The following is a 25,025-nucleotide window of genomic DNA, read 5'->3' on the forward strand; positions in this document are numbered from 1 at the left end:
CTGCCCCAAAGAGCATCAGCAAAACCCCATGGGAAGCAGAACAAATTCGGTTCCAGCTCCACGTGTGTTTACATAGCCAAGTCTGCTCCTGTATCAGCACTGTGTGTGGCAATTATGAATGATTCACTTCATTTTACTCTGCCTCATTCTTTCTTACTATAAAACCACAAAAGGGTCTGCTCCTGGTCTAAAAACATGCGGCAGCGAAAACTGGACTAGCAGCATGAAAACCAGTGTATTTATTTAGAACCTCACTCCCCTTCTTTCTCATGACATGAACCTGCTACTGTGCTGTAACAACTCTATGGATCTCCAGCAACAGAGGCTCCACAGTCTCTCTGGGCCTTGTTTGCAAGGTTTAGCTCTCAGTGGAAGGGATTTTTTTTCCTCTACTGCAAATATCCCTGCTGCAGCTTGTAGCCTCCGCTTATACATCACTAACAAACTCAACATTTTAACAGTGGTTTGTTTCTTCGAGTCACGGCATCCACCAGAACAAATAAAGTACAAAAATACTGCAAGTGTAATAACTTAATGGCAAAAAGCGAGTTTATTTCAGAAGTAAAAACAGCATTATAGCTACTAAGAAAATAATGAGAAGGTTACAAACAACACACATTTTTCTAGCCGGCATTTTATTTTTAAATAAAAATATTTCTAAAGGCCTTTATAATAAACAATCTATTATCAGTCCTTAATCCCACAAGACATGTTTAATGTTTCACTAATTAACAATTTGAAAGTACAGTTGAGGTCCACAGCAAGCCAGCTCAAGGTGTCCACCCCGTAGCTGGAAAATGAGTTGGAGGATGTCTACTTCGAGCCTGTGAGACAAGCTTTTGTCTGAGTCGTCGAACTTCTGCCATCAGTTCCCGCTCTTCACATGCCAGTTCTCCTCGTCTTTGGCCTAAAGACACTTCAGTACAAGAAACTTGGACTTAAAATTGCAACTAATGGTTTTCCATAAATACTATGAATGCTTATTGGAAAACAGACACCTCTGGCATAGAAATGCTGTGTTTTATTGGTCCTGCTGTATGCGAGACAGCCCTAAGTCCTGTAAAAGCAAGTTGCTTGCAAGTGGTGCCAATGTTTTGTTACAGAAAGGTCAGATGCCAACAGATCACTACGGCAGGTTCATAAATGCATGTTTCCTGATGCATGCAGAGTTTTGTACATCAGACATGCATGATTTTAAATCGTGCTTTCACTGGCCAGAGTGGCTAGGACAGCCCAGCGGGAACGATTACACGCTAATTCCCAACTACAATTCTCAGTCAGATTTTGATGGAAGACAGGTCTACATCTTCTCAACACCCTCAAATCATACATAATATGAAGACAGAAAAAGCATAAGTGAAAAGATCAGGTCAAAATGGGGTTAATCTAGGCTGAGGTTTAACATGAGTTTTCTCACCACCTGACACACTTCAGGCACTTCCTACCTGCTGGTAGTGAAGACATTTTTTCTGGTCTGAAACAGACTACAACAATAAACTGGTTTACTATCCACTAAACACACACACAACTAATGACTCAATTGCACACTGAGGTGTTCCAGTAATGCTTCTGAAATTAAATGTGAAAGAAAGGAGGGTCCTAACTCAGAAACTTACTGTGTAATGATGATTCTGATGCAGACAAATCATTCAGACAGATGTTTCCAGACATTGGCACCTGCTGGAGTTCTACCCCTCTCTCTGTACATCTGGCCTTTAAATCACGCAGTCTCTCTGTGGGAAGTGGAGAGAAAGATTCTCTGTAAATGAAAAGTGTTTAGATTTCAGTGAATTTTTCTAGCTGGAGGTGAAACAGTTTTTCTCCAGGAAGCAAAACTGAAACAGTCACTTACTCCAGCTAATGGCAAGGACAATTTACTCAGTTTTAGAAGTCAACGTTTCTACTCTCTGTGTCAAAGCTATGCATCACTGCACTTCATTTTAAGAAATTACAGCTCCATACGTGCTATTTCTTCCTATGTAATTAATCTTCTGACAAATGGGCCACTAAGATCACATGGAATATGGCTACTCGTGCTTGCAGTTTTAGAAGGAGACACCCATTTTAATAATTTGCAGTCACAAATTACTGCATATTAAAAGCATTAGGTAAATAAGGGCAAAGGCTGAAAAAGTTCACCCAAAGCAATACTAATCACATAATCTTAATACTAATCACTAATCTTGTGTGAGCCTTGCAGAGACAGGTGAACAGGAGAAACATAACACACAAATGCAGCAATTGAGAAGGATGTACTGGCCAATGCTGAATTGCATAAATGGTTTTGTTCTGTGAACACTTGGCAAAGTCACTTGTTGGCAGTGAGTTTATTGTTCTTTACGTTATTTGACAGAGTATTTTTAGGGGATGTGATTTTACAGTCAGCTTCACCTGACCTAAGCCCCATCCTACCAAAAATAACATTTATATTGCTGCACCTGATATATATCAAACTGAGATTCCAAGCCTGGCCTGTTGGTGTCATTAGACAATACTGCCAAAAAGTACTTACATAAAGGAGTTAAGCTAAGTTTATTCCTAATATTGGGCACTTTGTATTCAGTTGTTTAATCCTTCACACCAATATTCATGTCCACATCCACGTAGAACTGTATTATCTGTATGCTCACCAAAACAGCCATCTTCTCTTTGCAGGTTTCCAGCCAGTTCTAATGTGTCATTCATTCTGTCTTCCAAAAACCGCTTCCTGTGCTCATTGGCGGCGGCAGCAGCCTTCTGCTCTTTCTCCAATTGAGCCCTTTTCTGTGTAACTTCTTCCCGCTGTGCGACAGAGATATCAAAGGTACCTTCAACAGATGTGTTTCAAAGAAAAAGCAACATGCAAACCCATCTGAGTTACAGACTACATGTCACCCTTACATTGAAATATATGTTATTAAACTGAATTAGTGTTTCTCTTTTGAAAAATTCTCCCTCAAACACCTAGAGAAAGGTAAAAGTCTTGGGTCTGAGGAAAAAAAAAATGAGAGGAATTTAACAGAGTTAGAAATATGCTTTTCTAAGCCTAAAATATCCTCACTAATTTCCTTCAGTGCTTTCAGAAACTTCCAGTCAAAACAGGAAAGGAGATTCCTAACAAAATATTTGTCATCTTTCAGTTCTATGCTCTACAATGTTATGAGCAAAAGACAGTTACATTTGTGCCTGTCCCACTTAAGACAAAGAAATAATGCAAATACCTTTTTTTCTTCTGCTTCCCTCATGGCCTTCAGCAGTTCAGCCTCTTTCACCCTGTTGTCATGCAGGAGCTTGGCTATCTCTTCATAACGCTTCTCACGATCCTCATCATCACGCCTTAGTTTATGCAACATTTGCAACCTCCAGTTGGCTTCAACGCGTTTCTGCTCTGCTTTGGCTAATTTTTCTTCAGCCACCTAATAAAACACCTTTCTCACCAGGAATCCGATTACTCTATTTCAAGTACACAGCCTTACGTACAGATAAGTTAAGTGAACTGTCAAATGGCCTCGCTACGAGACTACACCTGCAGTGCCACTCTTCCATGCATGACAGCAGGCTGTCTTGTCTATCAGGGCTTTCTTCTGCTTTTTCTACATCCTTCTTATTCTTTCCCTTACCAAGCGTCTTTGCTTTGTTGTTTTGTTTGTTTTTTTTAAAATCTTGTGGAAAAAGGCATCAACCCTCTCCATGGTTTTGGGGATTTTACTTTCCTAGCATGAATTTAATATGATTTACAGGTGCTATTAACAGTAGATTGATACCTGGCTGCCAATACTTCCACCCACATCCATCTGCTTCCAAAAATCGAACGCTGTTTACAAAAATTCAGACCCATATGTTTATTTCTAGACAAAATATAAATGCAGATGCCAAGCATATGGGCAGTGGGTTAGCTGCAACTATTTTTCCAACTGTGCAGTTATAAGTTCTGAGCTTGAAAATCTGAACAATTCATAATGTCAAGCTAAAATGTGATCTAGAAGACAGCTTCTACAGCTGAATTTCCTGCCAAGTACTACCAACTGAAAGTTCTTTTGAGGCTGACTTTTGTTTTCTTATGGTTACAAATAAAACATGTTCCTTAACAGGAGGATGATTTATTCTGAAAAGCACGTTTGATTCTTATACGCCTTCTGAGAAGTAAAGGAAAGTTGATATTCATGGCAAGCCCAAACAATTTCAGTGTTATATAGCTGTTTGGACACTTCAGTCAGTTTTTAAAACCTCAAAACTGTAAACAAACCATAATAATCAATTAATAGACACATCTAGAAATTAGATTTCTTTAGAAAATATTTTCACATTAACTTGAACTAGTTGACTGCAATTAAGATGTTATTAACTAGTACTACTTGTATGAGTTAGAACACTAACTGCCCGAAACATGTTAAGATCAAATAATCTTACTATCTGAGCTTTCTGCTGTTCTTCTCTATCTACTTCCATCAGTCTCTGAATGACATGATCTTCTAGATCCACCCTTCTTTGATGGGCATCCACCTCTTCTTTCATTTCCTTTGTAACTGCCTCTTGATCTTTGATTAGACGCTGCCAAATACACAAACATAAATTATTGTTGCTAAGCTATTTAGTCACATTTATAATTCTGTCTCTTTAACAGTTATTAAAATTCCATTAAACTAATATTCGAATATATCCACACACCTCATCTCACTGTGTATCATAACTGTCCAAGAAAGTGATTGTCCCTGCTATTTCATCCACTTGGAATTACACTAACACTGAGTCATCACAGTGGTCTTGCTAGTTGCTACTGATGTAATTCCATTCTCTAATTATAATGGAGCATAAACACAGAATTCCAATTTAAATGAATTAGATTCATCATGAAAATATTCTGCACTTTTATGGAACATTTTAGCCAAAACCTCAGAAAGTTTCAGAAATATAAATCTTGTTTCATGGTACAGGGACTTATAATAAACACATCTGCAGCTTGAATGCAAAGTAGTACAAATCAGCAGTAGATCTACAAATAGAATTTTAACTCTCATCACTTTTTCTTCAAATACATCATGGCACATTTACACATTTTCTGGAGAAGACATAACCCCTCCCAGGCCTGCGGGAATCTATGGAGCTATGTCTGTAGGGTACCAAAGCATCATTAATGTATGTGGCCTTATAAGCTTGGATACAGCCCCTCATTGACAGGGAAAGTCCGTCTACACAGACTCCTTTCGGTAGACGTATATCTTCAGTTACTTAAATAATTGCCACCTTTCTAGTCTAAACAGGATGACCACTATAGCATTAGTTCCCTTAAAAGGCTGACTTTACATGTACTGGAACACAAATGAGCTTAGCCTGGTTTGTATTATGTAGCCACAATACAGCCAGCTGTGCATTTAATAAATAAATTTAATAATAAATTTAGCCCAGTTACGCTCAGCATGGGTTATGAAAAAGTTATGGCCAAAAGCTTTAAAAAGCCAAGTATGAGCTGACACATGCTTCAAAATAAGGGTTAGCAATGTGGCTGTCCACTTCTGCTTGCATTCCATTGGATCTGCAGGCATGCAAGATGGACACGTGTAGCTGTGAATTCTAAACGCAACTTACTATTTCTAACCAAATGGACATTACTAAAGCCTTCCACTGGCAATCTTGCTTTTCAGTCAATAATTACTCCTATTTAACTTTAAATAGCATTATTGACTAAAATCTTTTATTACTGAATAGTAATCTTTCTGAATTACAAGAAAGGAATTGCACATTCCCCATGAACCATCCATTCCTTTTTGCTTCATGATGTTGTTGGCAATTATACCTTTTTTCATCAACTACACGAATCTGTTGTACGGTTCTCTCCAGAAAAATTAGATATATCTTGATACCACAGATGAAAAAGTGGGAGTTTCTGGGATGAGGACCATATTGTTACAGACTCATTTCTTATTTACATGTTCCTCACTTCTCTCAACCAGATGAGCACACAGATAAACCCTGCAGCAACCAAATGATAGCTCTGCACAGAAGAAAAATTAAGTAGGGAGGATATGGATATCTTAGAAAAACAGATAACAGTAAGTTCTACTAATGCTTTTATCAATGGTATGAGAGAGAAAAAAGGGCTCACTTTTTCCTTACAAAGACTGCTTGTATGAACAGAACTGTAAAGGAAGAACCATTAAATGTAAACATCTGTACAGTTCCCTAATAACTACCTGTTCAAAAAGTTGTCTTTGCGATTCAAGTTCCATCCGTCGTACTTCCACATCTTGAACAGCAGCAGCTGTTTCCTGCTCTCTCATGGATACCTTGAGCAGAACAGAAACACATGAACACACAGTAAAAGAGAAATTTCTCTCCCTTTAAGAAAACAATACCAAGCACAATGTCCAAAACTCCAAGCCACACCCTGCCTCTAAATTCTAGGTAACTTTCTGTCACACCATGAATAACGGAAAGTATTGCATATCAAAAGGACAGGGTAAGGGGGAGAGGATGCACTGGAAGAGTTTTGCATCCAGCCAAGGACAGTAATGTCTAGCAGTAAATGACCTAGCACTAATAACCTGTCAGATGCAGCTCTGAATTGAATAAGGAGACTCTGAACCCAGAACAGTGCAGAGAACAGTACGCACAGGGAAGTGGCTACTTCACACCTGGCAGAACCTGTGCGGAGCTGAAGGTAACGAATCTTGCAGCACTCTGACTGCAGAAACAAACACACAGCTGCACTGTGCTCTGCAAAATGTGGTGCTGAGACACGAGGAATGGCCCTGCAAAGACTCACTCGAGGAATGGCCCTGCAAAGACTCACTCGTGCCCAGGAGGTTCAAAAGCTTCCTGTTCTCAGCTTCTGCATGGTACTCAAGCTAGTAACATGGGAGCAGAGGCAGGCCTGGCCAGAGGCCGCTGCAAAGCCTCTTAATGAATGGCAGAGTTAATTTGCAATCTGGACACACAGCCCACAGACAGCTGAGAATTCACTAGTCCTTTAAAGAGCTCATTACATTTTTTCAGTACTGCCAATATACAGATGAATCTGGCTTTTCTTAGGAATTCTGCCAGTTAAAGCAAGACAGTGCCAAATAAAAATGTTAAATTATGCATTTATCAATTAAAGCAGTCTATCTCATGCTAAATACACCTCTGGGCTCACAAATCACACAATCAACTAAAATTTTAGTTATGTATTTTTTTCTTGTTTATTACTAATAAGCCTTCAAGAAAAGAATTGCTTGTGCAATACTCAGCCTTTCTCAAAATTTCATCATCAAGATGTTTCAGTTCCATTTGACGCTGATCTTGCTGGTATTTCAGAAAACGCCTTCTTGAAGCATCCAGAAATTGTAGTTCCTTTGCTTTCAGTTCTCTTTTCACAGCAGCTAGTCTTCAAGGCCAAAACATACAGAAACAAGGGAACTTGTATATACAAATAGGCCAGTACCAAAGAGCACAAACTTGTACTGCAGCTATCTGTTAGTTACCGTGAGCTAATCTATAACTTATAAAGCTTAGGACAGTTGCGTTCATTCACGTAAATTGTCCAGTTTTCATTTACAAGGCAAAATTATATTCACAGACACACAGACATCCTCTGACAGCAATGTCCCAAAATAAGCTTTGAAGTCCTGTGCTCTGTTTCTGTTCTGCTTTAATAAGCACTATTTTACTATTGCAATGATCCAGAACTGGAAACTATTCCTTAGAATAATTGACAGAAAGAGGTTCTGGTTCCTCTTTCTGCAAAAAAAAGTAGTCCTAAGTTCATTTGGAAAATATCAAACTCTTTCAAGGAACAAAACCACAAACTCACTGTCCTTTTTTTAAGAAAAAAGTCTATTTATTCTGCAGGTGACAGAGGCTTAAAAGAAGCACCTGTAGATGTGGCATTTAGGGACATAGTTTAGCGATGCACTTGGTAGCTTTAGGTTAACAGTTGTACTTGATGATCTTAAGGGTCCTTTCTAATTACTTGCAGTTAACCTAAAAAACTGTGGAGATGTTGAAATTCTCTTAAACCTTCACAATTGCAAAACACACAAACTAGCGGTTCAGCTTCAGTACTATCACAACTCTGTTCAGCATCTAGCATGTAAAGTCTTTCTAAATCCACTAGGAATACAAGAATGTGTAGAGTCACTGACACTGTAAGTGGCTCTCATATTTGCAGGGTGAGTCTGCCCCCACTGCAAGTCTGAAGTTTCAGTGCGCAAACAAACAGCAACTGTCTGCTTAAAAGCATTCACAATCCAAAGAGACCAGACAAAAGGCTGGGAGCTAAGACAAAAATATGAAGTGACTTGGCCTCTAAACTGCTGTATTCCCTCAGGCAAGGCAGTCTTACAAGGCAGATCACTTCATTCCCACACCAAAATCTGACCCACTAGACCACACTGTTTTCCCACATTACAATTTACACAAATTAGCAGCTATTTCTTCTTTACTCATGGTTAAAAATGTAATAGTAGAATACAGTAGCCAGGCCCCTAATGCTTCTTGTATTATAATACCTCTGCCTCTGTTCCACCAGCTTCTCTTCTTCTTCCAGTAGCATTTTTCGCTTCTGTTCTTCAGCTTCTTGAAGTAATTCCTGCTTTCGATACCAGGCTTCATCTTCTGCTTTCTGTTCATGTGCTTTAGCTTCTAATTCATGCATTAATTGTCTAAATGAAAGGACAGCCGATGTTAATTCAAGCCAACTATCAATAAATTACTTCATCACTTAGAAACTGATGACTGTACTAGCAAAGACCTGATGAAGTGCAATGTCACCCTTTATGTACTGATAAAAGTACATGGGAAGAGTTACAATATTGACTGTTACAGACAACACGGCATTTCAGCTGAAGCTTTCAAGTTTGAGGACTTGCAGCCCAGTATTTTCTGTGAATTGACAAACATCTTTTGCTTAAAATAAGACAGCTGATTTAACTTAAAAATGTGTTAAACTGAATAACTCTCAACCTTCAGCAGCCATCTGAAGTCATCTTCTTGAATATTTTTGTTTCTCTTCTCAAGTATACACATTACAACAGAAAAAGGCAATTGTGTCCACCTGTCCCTCCCAGTCTGATACTGTCTTCAGCTTTCCCATAAATACCTTTCTTGTAAGTATTCAATTTCATCCTGTCTGATCCTCTCCCGTTCCCGAGTTTGATAATCCACAATGAACTTGGGATATTTGTTAAATACAGGGTACTGTCCTTTTGTAAGTGGTATGAAGTCATCAAACATACGTTTTGGATGGATATCTAGTGGTGTAGCCTCCATAAGCTGATAAGCTTCCTTAATCACAATATTAATGTCCAGGTTGTTACGATGATGAAAGAAATACTGTAAAAGACATGCTTCTATTTACATTCTACAAAAGATTAAGCAAGTTTTTAATAGACCTATTGGGGAATAAATAGGTAAATCAGCAGGATCTATACTCCAAAAGTTGATTCTTTTTTTTGAAGTTAGTCCTACCGAGTAGTAAAATATTACTGGCTCAAACGACTTGACCCAAACCTCTTCAAGCTGTATAAGTATGCTCTAGCTTATTTCCCTCTCTTCAAATAGCAGTCATGTAAGGGATCTGGAAAGCTAGGTGTGAATTCAGTGTCCAACTACCCATACAGACACTCCTACCGCTGGATAAACCTTCCTTGATTTCTGGGTGTTCAAACATGAAGCTTAGAATCTCCTCTTCTTGAAGGACTATTCTTCTTGTCAAAGTTCTTATTCACAAAGAACAGCTTTAAATTGGTTATTATTAAAGGTAGCAATAATGTTGTTTCTTTGATGCCTGTCAAAATGACTGCTCGCAAGCATGTTTTCAAGGCAGAACCCTTCGTTTGCATAAGGAGATGTTTTCACATGAAAAAAAACCCTCCCTCTCCCATGTAAGTCTAAACACAGGGAAATATTTTCATCTAACTTCAGAAAAGGTCAAATACTACTGCCTAGTTTTGGAAATCCGAAAGCAAACTAATGAAACAACACGACAGAACGACTGTGTCTTGTCTCCAAAAGCACAAGTCGTTATTAGAGCCCCCAAAAGAGGCAGAATTATTTTGTTGTTGATGAACTATTCACATTTACTAAATGGCTTTTAATGGCATTAGAAAGCTTATGAAAGCTTTTAAAGATCTCATTGCATGAAACTGCAGGAAACTGCTCAATATTTTACTCACTTATTTGTCAGGTTGTTCAGAAACACCTAATAATACATTAATGTGGAAATGAAACATCTCCTTCTAACCTCATAACAACAGATACAATGTTTCATAGGTCTCTGTAGGTACGCTTTGATAGGACTGAATTAAATAAGAAAACGCTTACCTCAAAATCTGCTCTTTGATTACAGCGGAGCAAGGGAACTCTGGAACATATGATATAAGCAACAACCATCATTAGAAAGTACGAAGGATGATTGGAGAAGATATTGTCAAAGACTTTCAGCCATTCTTCTCTTGTTAGAACCTCGGAGAACAGTGTTTCTAGAAGAGGCCAAGCATAAACCTATATGATTTGGGAAAATTGACAAAATAATCTGTTAGTACAATTTTACCATTTCTTTGAAAGAAATAATATTAATTTTTCATGCTTTATACCAAGAGTCTGTAGATTTACGAAAGAAACAAACTAAACCAGATTATTTGAAGATAAGTTTTATCACACACTAGAAACATTCAAAATAGGGGGTGATAATAAACAAATTTCTTATTTCACTGGATGTCTAAATCTTCCATTTAGATTTGTGAAGCTAAGGTAATCCCTAATGATAAACAGCAATTAGAAAATTAATTCATCACATCTATGTCCACTCAAAAAAAAAAAAAAAAAGGACATTTATGATTTGCTAAGTAGATTTTCAAGCAATGTAGACTTTAAAGCAAAGAACTGCTAAGAACTCCAGTAGCACGTATGTGAGCTTTATGATCGTGGAAAAGGAAAAGCTGCAGGAAAGCCAAGATATATTCTTCACACTCCCATACCATTCATCATTATTTAATGAAAACTCCCTCAAAAAAGAACTATTTCAAAATAAAAGACTAGTGCGCTATCATTCACTGCAGTGACATTTTATATGCAAAAATTGGCTAGAATATTACCTGTGAAGTCACATTGTATTTTATTAAATGCTGAAGTAATTCTTTGTCATGATGTGCCAAAACATTTTCCATCATGCTAAGGACATTAACTGGAGGATTGGGAAAATACTCAAACCAGTGCTGACAAAAATTAACTGGAAGAGAAAAAAAGCCCAACACAATCCACTGTAATCCAGAGTGACACTGTTGACAACCTTAAGTTCTGCTTATAAAGGCTATGAATTTAACAGGTAGTTTTAGGCAGCAGAGCCTATTTAAGATATTCCCACCTCTCCTCTTCCCTAGCATTTACTCCCAAACCATTCCCACAGTATAGCGCTCTTCCAGCTGCACTGGCACGAGTTTTTGTGTCAGTACACTGTGAACCAGACTGGGGAAATAACCTGGCTTAAAAATAAAATGCAAAAAAAAGCCTGTGTGCTGTGGGACTAAGTGGCTGGAGGCAGATGGGAATATTTAAACTGGTATTTCTGTCTCATGAAACCACAGCCTAGATCAAGTGATTTTTAACACACTAAGAACAATTTCCGTAAACTTGGATACTTACTCACTAACAGCATGTGTTTGCAGAGTGGGTATGTATGCTTGGCAGCACATGCCTTCTGTAGATTTAGCAGCAGCTGCAACAACTAATTTAAGTGTAAAGTACTTTAATTTAGAATGTTTCTTCAGAAGACAGCCATAGCCAGCTTTAGTCAAATGTCTAATTTTGCGTTACCACATGCTCAGGACAAGTAAACACAATAAAACTTCAAAAGAGATCATTCCCTTTTGACTGCGAGTGGGTGAGGGGGTAGGGTGGGTCGGTGTGACTACTTTTCCTATATCTCAGAGATTTCAGTTATCATGATATAACTAGAATCATACAATGGTTTGGGTTAGAAGGGACCTCAAAGACCATCCAGTTCCCCCCATCTTCTACTACTGGATCAGGTTGCTCAAAGATCCAACCAACTCGGCCATGAACCCTTGCAGGAGTGGGGCATCCACAACTTCTCTGAGCAACCTCTTCCAGTGCCTCACCAACCTCACAGTAAAAATTTCTTTGTAATACCTAATCTAAATCTCCCCTTTTTCAGTTCAAAGCCATTACCTCATCCTATCACTATACGCCCTTGTAAAAAAATCATTCTCCACCTTTCTTGTTTGTCCCCTATAAGTTCTGGAAGGCCACTATAAGGTCTGCCCAGAGCCTTTTCTTTTCCAGGTCGAACAGCCCCAACTATCTCAGCCTGTCATCATAGGAGAGGTGATCCATTCCTCCGATCATCTTCGTGGCCCTCCTCTGGACTTGCTCCAACAGATCCATGTCCTTCTTATGTTGGGGGCCCCAGAGCTGAACACAGTACTCCTGGTGGGGTCTCATGAGAGTGGAGTACAGTGGGAGAATTGCATCCCTCAATCTGCTGGCCACGCTTCTTTTGATACAGCCCAGGATATAGTTGGCTTTGTGACTGTGAGTGCACATTGTCAGCTCATGTTGAGCTTCTCATCGACCAACACCCCTAACTCCTCCTCTTCAGGGCTCTCTAAATCCACCTCTGCCCAGCCTGTATTTGTGCTTGTGACAGCCTGGACCCAAGTCCAGGACCTTGCACTTGGCTTTGTTGAACTTCCTAAGTTTTGCGTGGGACAATTTCTCCAGCCTGTCAAGGTTCCTCTGGATGGCATCCCTTCCCCACAGCATGTCAACCACGCCACACAGCTTAGTGTCACTGGCAATCTTGCTGAGGGTGCCCTCAATCCCACTGTCAATGTCTCCGACAAAGATGTTAAAACAACTCTGGTCCAAATACCAGCCTCTGAGGAATGACACTCATCACTGTTCTCCACTTGGACATTAAACTGTTGACTACTGAGTGCAAACATTCACGCAATTCTTTATCCTCTGAGTGGTCATCCATCAAATCCCTGTTTCTCCAGTTTTGAGACAAGAATGTTGCATGTGACAGTATCAAATGCTTTGCACAAGTCCAGGCAAACGATGTTCATTGCTCTTCCCTTATCCACACTGCAATCCCGTTGCAGAAGGCCACCAAATTTGTCAAACATGATTCGCCCTTAGTGAAGCCATTTTGGCTGTCACTGAGCACCTTCTTTTCCATGTGCCTCAGCAGAATTTCCAGGAGGATCTGTTCCATGATCTTGCCAGGCACAGAGGTGAGACTCACCAGCCTGTAGTTCCCCAGGTCTTTCTTTTTTCTAAAAATGGGAGTTACGTTTCCCCCTTTCCAGCCAGTGGGAACTTCACTGAACTGCCATGACTTCTCAAACATGATGAATAGTGGCTTTAGCAACTTAATCTGCCTGCTCCCTCAGGACTCACAGATGCATATCAGGACTTCTGCACCTTCAGGTTCCTTAGATGGTCTCATACTTGATCCTCTCTTACAGTGCGCAGTTCTTCATTCTCTCAGTCCCTGCCTTTGCCTTCTGAAAATCGGGAGGTGTGGCTTGAACACTTGCTGGTGAAGACAAAAAAAGTCTCCTATTTCCTTTGGAGAGGGCCCACGTTTTCCCTAGTCTTCCTCTTACCACTGACATACCTATAGAAGCTTTTCTTGTTGCCCCTAACATCCCTGGCCAGATTTAATTACATAAAGGCATTAGCTTTCTTAACCTGATCTCTGGCTGTGTGGGGGCATCGGTCACCACTGGGGTAGATGGTGCAGACTGCCCAGCCGAGCTGCAGCCCATGCTCTAGGATGAGTACCCACCACTCTGCCTTGAGGGTCAGGTAGGGTGAGTGCCCTTCATCTGTACAGATGATCACAGAACAGCTCTGCTGCACCAACTGCCACACCCTGCCCTGTTTCTCCATCCTGGCTGCAGAATGCACCTGTACCAAAGCTGATTGCCTTGGCAAGTGACTGCTAGATATTACTGAATACTACACAAATTTGCTTTCACTGATTAGACTTCACAAATACTGTTATACTACTAACATTTTGCTAGAAACACTGAAAAAGGAAGTCTAATATATTCGTTTTACTCACAAGCAAGTTATTGCTTTAAGCATACAGTTGCTACATATTAATTCCTGGCAATACCTTTAGAAGAGAGCGTGGTGACCTCTTAGGAAATACCTCATTCATTTCATCAGGAGAAGCTCTTTTGCATGGGAAAGCTTAAACATGTTGCAGCATATTTGAGTTTTTTAAATCATTGCTTACCTACCACTGTAGCAACAACTTCAAAGCAGATCAGCTGGTTGTTCTGGAATAACTTTACAAATGGGAATGCTAGCAAAGGAATATAGGGCATCTCAGCAAAGATAGCAGACCAGTGAGCTAGAGCTGATAAGGTCCTGTATACAAAGGCAAATAAAAGGTGTAGAAAACATAGATCCAAAACCGAACAAAAACATAATACGCACTTAAAGAGCACAACACAGAAAAAACCGTAAACTTCAAGACAGATGCAGGATTGTACAAGTTATAAAAATAAAATTGCATGAGGGCGCTACTGTTTCATTGTAGATTTTCCATACAGCTGATTCCAGTTATTAGATACATTTCAGATCACTACATGAAAGTAAAAATGTATAGTAAGTATAAGCAATATATTTTACCTCTGTAAAACTCTCAGCAGTTTCCTACTTTTGATGGGATACTCATCCTGAATATTCACAAATGCACTGTGGGTGCCCTTATCTATTAGGCTACTGAATGCTAAGTGGTTTTCAGGAAGCTGTAATAAGGAACGCCAAACAAACATCCTGCAATTAAAATGCAGACTTAGTCAAGCAACTTCTCTTTCATGCGCCAGTAAACACAAGCAATTTTATTTTGGGCAAGCACAAACTTGCACACAAAAATACCTGTACTTTTCTGGATATTCTCCAAATCCTTTCAATAAGGCTCGCAGACGTTTCTTGTTTAATCCGCCTGGCAATTCATTCTACAAAACATGGGATGAACAATAAATGTAAGGATTTTTCTTTCATAATCTCTTTCTTTGCACTCTAATCAATGATAGTAAACTGAAAATGAAGTTCCTAATACAATATTAAAAAAAATATTTAACGCTGTTACATAATTCCAGGTATTTCAACAACAAAAAGATAATTCAAAAGATCATTCATGTTCTACTAAACTCAAAGAACAGCCACCACTGATTTCAGTTGAAAGCAGATCAGATCCAGACTGACTAAACTATAGATTATTAAATGATGGATATAGCCAAACCATAAAGAATATTGACATAAGGAGTACATCAAGCTGTGATGAATGTTACAGGATGATACAGATATAGATATGTGTGTACATATATGTGTGTGTGTACATATATATATAAAAGAATATATATACATATGAGATGCAAGATAAAGACAGAGAGAGAAGATGGCACAGTGATGACAGAAAAGACATAGGCGTAACAGTAATTCATCTTATAAAAACCAAAAAATGAAATGGCTTCTAGGCAGACATTTCAGAAGTACATGTTTGTTAGCAGGGAAGCAGATCAGATCTGGCAATATCCAAATGTGTCACAATTCACTCAAACAACTTCAGAGGCATCCCAAGCTCAGGCTGTACCACATAATACTGGAATATGGGCTAGAGGAAATGGTACTAAAACTCCCTCAATCCCCTCTCTGCTCAAGCATCCCAGTGAATCGGTGCCTGAACTTATTCTTTTAAGTAAGTGGCCAAATATTTTTTTGCAATGAAATTTAAATGCTGCAAACTGGAGAACAAAATATTTGCAACTTCTTCCCACCTCTTTATTTTCAGGTGACGTGTTCACATTCAGTTTTAGCAATCTGCTTTGAATTTTGCTTCTTTTGGGTTTCCAAGGCTGCTCTGACCTTCCTGAAGTCACTCGCATTGTCAGTTTATTTTCTTGTGATGTGCACTTGGACCAATCTTCTACTACTTTGAATGTGGGTGATGGAGGCTAATATTAAGTGAAAATATCTTGGTTAACATCTTGTAAAACAGATTAAATAACACTATAATTTCATGTTTACCCAATTTTATATGCCATATTTTCGAGCCTGATAGCCACAGCAAGAATAGAGACACATTTATACCAAAAATACATATATGTGAATTGTATACTCTTGAATAATTATGCCAGTGAATAAAACTGCTGTAATAAAGTAGAAAGACTGTAAGAAGGTTTATGTAGTTTCCAAACCAACTCAAACATCATATTATTTCCTTGTTTAGCAAACGTTAAAAATAACTGAGGTAGTAGAAATGTGTATCATGTACTGCTCAGGTTATTTACTTTAGTGTGTTTCTCAATGTCACTAAAATACTATGCATTTCTGTAGCACCAGTTAAAAAGAACTCAAAAGACCTTTATGAACTTTAATTAGTCTTCAGTGTCAGGGAGGTATTAATTCAATGTTGGAGATTGGGAAACCAAGTAACAAAGTGGATATCCCGGTTCATGTCAAACCGGCAGCAAAAGTGCAAATGGAATGCATGTGTGACATCTTTACACATCCCTCCTCAGATCCAAGTCCATCATTATCCAAAGCTGGTTTACTGTTTACTTCAAAGACATGGTGATTAAAGATACATGGAATTCTGGATTTAGAAACCTGACTCCCATTAATAAATTAATTTAATAAAATAAGAACTAGTATTTAGAATGTTTGTTATTTAGGAAGGATTAGAAGTGTGATTGTGCCATAACGTGGTTGTTAGTATCCAGTAGCACAGTAAGAATAACAAAATTACAATAACAAAAACACCATTCATGCCTGCAGTTTAAGACAGCATCAGTTGCAAAACGTTCCCTATTGGAAATGAAACAGAAGTCACACAATTATGCTGTTTCGATCTTCACCAAAACGTCATTAAAAAGAGAAATCGGTCCACACAAATTGGTGTAGAAAGGCATACCATCTCCTTTCCTCCCAACAACAGAAACACAGTGATACTTTAAAAACATCATATTACCTGACAGGCTGGAGTAACTATGAAGAGAACTCAAACCACTTTTTCTTTCATTTGCAGTGTTAAATACTGCACTCCAACATATGTCTGCGAACTACTGCTGATACAAAAGTTATGTAGACAAGTATCAACTTTAATGGGATTTACTGCTGTTTTAAGAAATGTAAACCACTCTACCTTATTTACATCTTGAGTCAAAGCTTGGACACTGTACAAATTAAGGTTACCATTTTCCATTACTGATGCAATATACCGTCCATTGGGGCTAATCGCTGCTGTAATAATTCCCTCTTCATGACTCCCAATGTCAAAAAGAAGTTTGCATGTTTCTATATTTATAAATCTCATAATATTATCTTGACTTAACACTCCAAGGACCTATAAGTTAAAAGGATTCATCAGTTAATATTGTCAATATAAAACAAAGAATACCCAATTCAGCAGTGACATTCCATTAAGGTAAAAAAGCAACTGAGCAAACAGCACAGTTTTCCTCCTGTATGGTATAGCTCTCTCTCCAGTGTCTCCCCAGAGCCCTCCAATCATAAGTGCTCAATCAACCAACCAAATACTCCAGTCCTAAGCTTTGTCAAAAAACTAACCTGATTGGAGCCTCCATCAAAACTGTCAGGGAGGAATTCCAGATGACGGACAGCACGTACTTTTGCAGGCATCTGGATTATTCTCATCAGTTGCTTTGATTCCAAACACCATAAGTGAAGGTGATTTGATTTTCCACCAGCTACAAAAATTCGTCCATCTCTGGATCACAGATAAGGCAAAGTTTCCATCAGAGTACTATAATCTAAGTTAGTATTAGCGAAAAAGAGACAGATCATACACTTCCTTCTATGCCCACAAATCACTTTTGAATCTGTCATTATTCCTGTCATACTCTCCTGAAAGAACAAAATAGTTCCTAAATAATACAATCTGCTTTTGTAAAGGAGAGTTTAAACCTTATTTTAGTGAGCATTAAAAATAAACTTACTTTATTTCAACTGCTATGGGACTGTAATAAAAACTGCTATTGATCCTTGCTGAATATATCAGTCACAGCAGAGTTCAAAGGCTTATCATAATAACAGTTCAATACTTCCATAAAACATTACAAATAAAGAAAGAAAAGTACAATTTTTTGTAGTCCACCTTTAGAATGTTTAAAATAGCAATTTACCTGGTAACCGCAAAGACCTTATAAAGGAATACAGAACCTTCTACAGGAGTTGGCAGCTGGTATTTACAGCGAAGAGTATCGAATTCCCATGCAAAAACAGAATTATCCTTGAAACAACTGAGGATGGTGTTACTCAACGGAAGAAAAAAAACCTGGAATATAGAAAAGACAAAAAACAGAACATGTTGTCAGGAAATACCCTTGATACTGGACAAAAGTGCACAGCAGAATAAAATACAGCAAGAAACCAAGATAATACAGCTATTACTATAATTGTGTAATGCAGATGCCAAGCAAGGCTTAGTTCCCACAGGCAGCGAGGTCCCGTTCCCCTGTTACAGCCTCGGCAGGCCCACTCTCATCCTAGGACTGGTTCGGAACTTGTTGTACCCTTTGCTAAGCCAGTTTAACTCACCAAAATGACACAAACCTTTACCTCTGTCATTTTTATGACTGTTAAACTGCCTTGTGGAGGTTTCTGATGAGTGCCAGAGAGGACATAATATACACAGCGGGAACATGAGCCCAGGAATAGAAGGCATGAAAAACATGAGCCAGAACTGTTCACTCAGCAACTGCTTGTTGCATCTTCTACAAACAAGCTTCAGCATTCAAATAATAGCAAGAGCCTGCAAATGCACTCTATGAAGCATTCAACTTTAGACTTAAAACTCCTTAGTTTCATTTACAACTATTAAAAGTAAAAAATAATTGTATAAAGTTTAGCAATGTATTCTCCAACTACGAAATGCAGATTTTAGCAGTGAGGATGAATTAAGATAAAAACAAAAAGCTTTTAAATATGTTTTTCCAACTATTTTGAACACATTCATTGTTTGCATAATCTTTTGATAAGAAAAGAAATTGGATCATTTACATGTTTGGATGTCGTCAGATACATTCTTGCTTAATGACAGTTATTGGTTTAGATCAGACATTCTATTTTGGCAGCAGCACATGCAGTGTCAGTAAATTCTCTATACCTATAATTTTGAAGGATAAATTAAAAAAGGTTTCTGGTATCTGAACACTGAGGGACTGACTACCTGAAGGATTCGCTGGCTGAGATTACTACTGTCAGTGCTACAAAGTTCAGAGTTTTGGTCTGAACGGTCTCTTGAGGCCTTGAAAATCTGTAGATCTGTGTGTGTGGGATGGGATTCATCTTGCTGAATGTTAATGACTGACAGTTGGATGTTCAGGCCAAATTAGTCACTTGACACTGAGCAAAAGTTACCCATGGGGAAAGAGTCCCCTCACCTACCAGGGTCACAATTCTTCAGACAGACTGAGCTGGCTGTCCTCCTTCAGGGATCCAGAGAAAGTTTAGACAACAAGTTGAGAGCAGATGCCTACCCTGCAGATGCATGAAGTTTACATTTTGGGAAACTGGATTACTGAACACTTCCTCATTTTCTGCTTTGCCCTAGAAAAATACCACAAGCTGGTCACAAGCAGCTGTGGAATAAGCAGTGATGCTTTGAAAACAGTCATTATAGATGTCTTCTCTTAGCTCTTCCTTCTCTTTTTTTCCACATGCTATTCTTACAGCGTGTGGCTCAGTCTCTGTCTTTTCAAATTAGCTTTGCCCCATACCAGAAGATGTGTGTTGGACAGAAAACTAGGCTTAAGTAAAGAGGCATCAAAAAGTACACCGCAGAGATCAGTGTGACACTACTATGATGGCTCAGACAAAGAATTCAACTTTGGACAGCAAGTGTCAGGGCTGTGGTCTAAGAATAAATCTGATCTTTAATAAAAAACTTATTTGCATGTCTTAAATCATGGCATGGGGATAAGCATCATCATCTCTATTCTAAAACAGGACCATGAAATCCAGATAAATTGGATTATTAGCATAATGCCCTAACAGAAATGGTACACCCAAACCAAAAGTGCAGGCTCTTGATTCCCAAAAAGTGATTTATTCATTCAACCACAGTCACTATTGCTTGGATTTAAATGTAGTTTCCACACTGTAACATCCTGATCCTACCAAATTCCAAGAGCCATCCATCAATAAGAAGCCTCTACATGTAGCCTACCCAAATAAAGATACTGAGCAGCAGAAAAATCTTGTCTGCTAAAGAAATGGAAGGAAGACATAATAATTATTTTAGCAACATGCACTACACAAGAGTTTGAATAAGACAAACAAAAATCTTGGCAGGTATGACCTTCCACAGTAATTGTTAGATGACTTTTTCCGGTTGACAAAAAAATTCTGCCTGACCTAGAACTCAGTGAAGACACCCAAATGAATAGCCTTGTTCTCTGCAAAATCAGCATGGCTTTTTAGTGACCAGCCCGACAAGAATTCCACCGCAGGGCAGCACATGTGTAAGCAATGCTCAGGCATTGTGTCCATACTTTCTGTAGTACTTATGCCAAAGTGACATTTGGTGGCGCAGGCAGACCTGTTTAGAGCAGCATAACGCTAAGGAAGATCTATTTAAACCATTCCCTGACACAACCATGTCGTCCTTCTCACTTCCTATGTTCTTCCGGTGTGTCTGTGCAACAAACCAAAGCAAACAAACCACGAGGCTGAAATGCAGCAATTTCTTTTAACTGAGTTACTTTTCAGTACTGTTAGTTCCCACATTCAGTGCTTAGCATGTATAAAAAGAAGAGCAGCTTTTGAATAAGCAGCTGAGTGGGGGAGGTAGTGGTGACTGTTTCAAGTTATCTTTGTGACACCTAAACATTTTTTTAACAGCACTCGTAAATCCCAGTATTATTTGGGTTGGAATCAATCTCCAGAGTTCCTCTGAAGCCACCAACAGTTCCAAGTAGGGTCAATCTAGAAGATGACCCCAGCTTCCAGGCTAAACTGGGTTAGTCAAGGTCATATCCAACCAAGCACTGAGCATCTCTAAAGACAAAGGTTTCCCAAAAGTTCCCAGTAGAACTCTGCAACTACTGAGTCACAATTACAAAGGTCTGGGTGGCATGACAGGATGAGAGTTAAGGAGATATACCCAAAGAACATCAAAAAGACTGGGCTCTATATATGCTTGTTTACCATTTAGCAACCGCTCTTTACTCACCTTCTGTATACCCACAGACTGACGAACATTCAGCTTCCTTTTCCTTTGAAAGCTGTCTAAGTCCCACAGCTGTGCTGTATCAGTGGATGTAGTAATGGCATACCTGCCCGAGCCATGGACAGAGATGGAAGACACAGAAGAATCATGTCCTCTCATCCAACTAACCAGCTCCTTTGTTTCTGCAGGAGTTGATGATAAAAATGAAAAGGATATGAAAGCCATTCAAAGTGAAGTAACTACTACTTTACTCTTTATTGCCAACACAATAGCATGAAAGAGACTTTTAAGCATACCTACTATATGGCCATTTACCATCACAGCCCAACAAACAAGAAACAAAAGTATCATCCATCATGTAGTTATTAAACCTTAGAGACACAAAACTATCTCCTCATCTCCAGGTTACAGATTTCATAAGTTATCTCCATTTCCACATAGAATGCCAACTTGCACAGTCTTGTTTAATTTAGCTTAAGATTCAATCTTAAAGCCATGAGTGCTGTGATCAGGTAAATTCGGGATGCCTCACAGGCAGATTAGCCGATGGGAACACCCGCAGTAATCTCTAGAAGTTGCGAACGAATGTTCTAGCTAGAATCCTCCACTTGTTTTGACTTGTGGACAATATATATGTATGATTATGCAGTTATTTACAGGTGCAAGGAAGAGAGGTTTAATGACAACAGGCTGTGGCTATAGAAAGGCAGTCAGAAAGCAACATCTCATTAATTTTTTTAGTCCAAAACACCTTAGTATGCTGTGTACTGCATACTAAGGAAATGGTTCCTCTGACTACTTGTTACTGCATGATCACTAACCTTCCCTCAGCAACTAGACTGCATTTGTGGCAATTACCCTATTTAGGTTGGGCAGTTTGCCTGACAGCCCACGAGGTGGTTCCAGCTGACCTGCTGCTGTGGCATCAAAGATGAGAAATGGCTATAAAGCAGCTTGTAAAGCCAAACAGTCAAACTTCCTGCTGTGTTCACAGACAATCGAGTGCTTAAAGCTACTGTTACATGGGAGGATGACATGGGATTACGGAGTATGAATTCTAGAGTAGGAGACGGACTCAACCAAACAAGTATTGTCTAAACGACCTCTACAAAGAGTTTACCCAATACTGACTTACACACACTAAAAGAATCGACAGTACTTCTTTGTATGCAAGCAGATCTGTACTCTTGTTCAAAAGCAATATCTAAATTAACTTCATAGGCTAGCTGAACGTCTCTGTCCTGATTAGAGGTTTAAATAGTGAAAGGTGTTGACAATTAATTACTCATAAGTTAATCTTAACCTACCAAAAAAATGGAGTTGTAGCGTCTCACGTCATTTAGATTTAAATATTTTTAAAAAGCCACAGAGATCACTAATCTGCAATTTGAGGGTTTGAGTCTGGTATTATCAGTGAAGATTTTAATGTAACACACTGTTTCTCAAAACAGAAGAAGAGTCAGCGTTAAGGTCTGAAATCCTCTGCTTTTTCTCCTCCTTTCAGCCACAGTAAGATCAAACATGGATTTTGGATGCATTTAGAGAAATCTTAACTATGCCACAGAGTCCTACATGTTTATATGGTGCTGTTGCCAGATACCAAGACAAACTGATGAATGTTTAAAAAAATATATATATTTATATGGGTTTTCATAAAAATCCAGATAGTAGGCCTTCAAATTTCTCTTACCTGTATCAAAGCACTTAATTGAATAATCTGCCAAAGCCACCAGGAATTCTGTCTTTCTGCGAAGATTAAATGCCAAAGCAGTGCAAGCCTGCATTGTTCGCTGAACAAGATTGAATCTATTTAAAAACAAACATCCTCATTGTGTTAAGAAACTTTAGTTCCTAATATCAAGTGAAATAATAACTTAATCAGTTTTGGTAAATTTCACTGAGAGAAAAAAAATAAATTGGCTTAAAAGAAGAGAGCAAATAAATCATATATAATTATAATAAATGTAAAAACATGTCTTGTTTTAAAACTCAGTAGTTTAAAATTCAAAAGACTGATTAATGTATTTCTACAAATGACAATACTAGGTCTAGTTTATTACAGTTCATGTTCATATTATTATTTGATCAGTGCTGTCCAAAGAATAACTTCTTGTGATAGTACTTAAGCTCTATAAAATTGCTGTCTGTTCAATTTAGAGTTACAAACTTCTGATCTTTCGGAGCAGCTGAACTAACAACAAAATATTTAGGAAGCCTACAGGAGACACCGGCTTGTAGTTTCAGCTCTGAGCAAACTATTATCTATTTCCACATTCGTGAAAAACTGAGGGTTAAAACCAGACCTGTGGCACGCTGTTCAGGCAAGCTCCAAACCCCCGAGTGTTGCAGATGTCAAGACAATTAAAATGCCTTGACAGAAACAGTCTTACCTATTTCCATTCAAGTCAAAAACATATATATTCCCTTGGTGATCTCCAGCAAGTATAGAATCTCCAGAACTGTCAAAAGCCACATTCAGAAAACGTATTGTCTTTGAATGGTATCCTTTGACACTATGAAAGATGTTCACTACACCTCTGTGAAGAAAGCAAGCAAGACAACCATGCTTAGAATCATTTTATTATCACGTATTTCTTCAAGGCCTAGGATTAAATATAAGAATGGTTTGGGTTGCAAGGGACCCTAAAGATCATCCAGTTCCAATCCCCCTGCCATGGGCAGGAATATGTCCCACTAGACCAGGCTGCCCAAGGGCCTATCCAACATCCAGAGAATTCAAAGGCCTGGAGCACCTTCTCTATGAAGAAAGGCTGAGGGATTGTTCAGCCTGGAGAAGAGAAAACTCTGAGAACTTATTGTGGCTTTTCATTACCTGAAGGGGACCTACAAGAAAGCTGGGGAGGAACTTTTTACAAAGGCTTGTAGTGATAAGGCTAGGGGCAATGGGTATAAACTGGAGAGGGACAGATTCAGACTAGATATAAGGAAGAATGTCTTCACCGTGAGAGTGGTGGGACGCTGGCATAGGTTGCCCAGGGAAGCTGTGGCTGCCCCATCCCTGGAGGTGTTCAAGGCCAGGTTGGATGGGGCCTTGGGCAGCCTGACCTAGTGGGATGTCCCTGCCTGTGGCAGGGGAGTTGGAACTAGATGGTCTTTAAGGTCCCTTCCAACCCAAACTATTCTATGATTCTAGTTAAAGGGGGCTGAAAACAAAGATGGGAAAAAAACTTTCTAGCAGGGCCTGCAGCAACAGAACAAGCAGTAATGATTTTATGCTAAAAGATAAGTTTAGATTAGATATTAGGAAGACATTTTTCATGCAGAGGATGGTGAGACACTGGCACAGGTTGCCCAGAGAGGTCGTGGATGCCCCATCCCTGGAAACACTCAAGGCCAGGTTGGCTGGGGCTCTGGGCTGAGATATCCCTGCAGGGAGTGTGAACGCGATAACCTCTATGGTCCCTTCCCACTGAAATCATTCAATGACTCCACGATTTCTCGAACCCCCACCCCGCGGAGGCTCCGGCCAGCTCCATCCCCTCCTCCCTCGGCCTCTCCCCGCCGTTACCCGGGCCTGCGCTGCCAGATGGGCCCGTGCTGGCGCCCGCCCAGGTCGCAGCGCTCCATCCTCGCCCGCCGCTCCCGCGCTCGCAGTCTCCCCCCGGCCTTCTCCACGGGCCGTCGCGGCGGGGGGCGCCGCACACATGGTACGGCCCACTCCCGCTTCACCAATGGGGGGCCGCAGAGAGGAGGGTGTCGATTTACCCCCGGAATGGAACCGGCGGCCGCGGGGCATGCTGGGATTTGTAGTTTTTTTTTCCTCATGAGCCTCAAACGAGGCCTCGGGACAGGAACAGTGTTGGGGAGCGCTGTCGGC

At 39.5% G+C, this 25,025-nt stretch overlaps 1 protein-coding gene across 4 annotated transcripts; it reads right to left on the bottom strand.

The window, feature by feature from the left end:
* Window positions 1-542: 542 nt before the first annotated feature.
* TBC1D31 (TBC1 domain family member 31) lies at window positions 543-25,002 on the bottom strand. Of its 4 annotated transcripts, none has more exons than XM_054057648.1 (22): window positions 24,717-24,996; window positions 23,578-23,724; window positions 22,878-22,993; window positions 21,191-21,369; window positions 18,141-18,292; window positions 17,566-17,725; window positions 17,141-17,341; window positions 15,774-15,950; window positions 14,872-14,951; window positions 14,623-14,769; window positions 14,225-14,358; window positions 11,052-11,185; window positions 10,279-10,458; window positions 9,056-9,288; window positions 8,466-8,618; window positions 7,207-7,342; window positions 6,171-6,263; window positions 4,390-4,530; window positions 3,201-3,395; window positions 2,631-2,781; window positions 1,617-1,733; window positions 543-916 (listed from the first exon to the last, which is right to left on the bottom strand). In XM_054057648.1, exons 1-22 carry the CDS (start codon window positions 24,971-24,973, stop codon window positions 771-773), a joined length of 3,429 nt encoding a protein of 1,142 aa, XP_053913623.1. In that variant the 5' UTR covers window positions 24,974-24,996; the 3' UTR covers window positions 543-770. The 4 variants fall into 4 exon arrangements, 3 of the variants coding, with proteins under 3 accessions (XP_053913623.1, XP_053913624.1, XP_053913625.1); XR_008448406.1 differs by having other exon boundaries at window positions 778-916; window positions 1,617-1,759; window positions 24,717-25,002; XM_054057649.1 differs by lacking the exon at window positions 14,623-14,769 and having other exon boundaries at window positions 24,717-25,000.
* Between the last annotated feature and the right edge of the window lie 23 nt (window positions 25,003-25,025).

The sequence above is a fragment of the Cuculus canorus genome, chromosome 2 (assembly GCF_017976375.1).
Source record: "Cuculus canorus isolate bCucCan1 chromosome 2, bCucCan1.pri, whole genome shotgun sequence".
Lineage (NCBI taxonomy): Eukaryota > Metazoa > Chordata > Aves > Cuculiformes > Cuculidae > Cuculus > Cuculus canorus.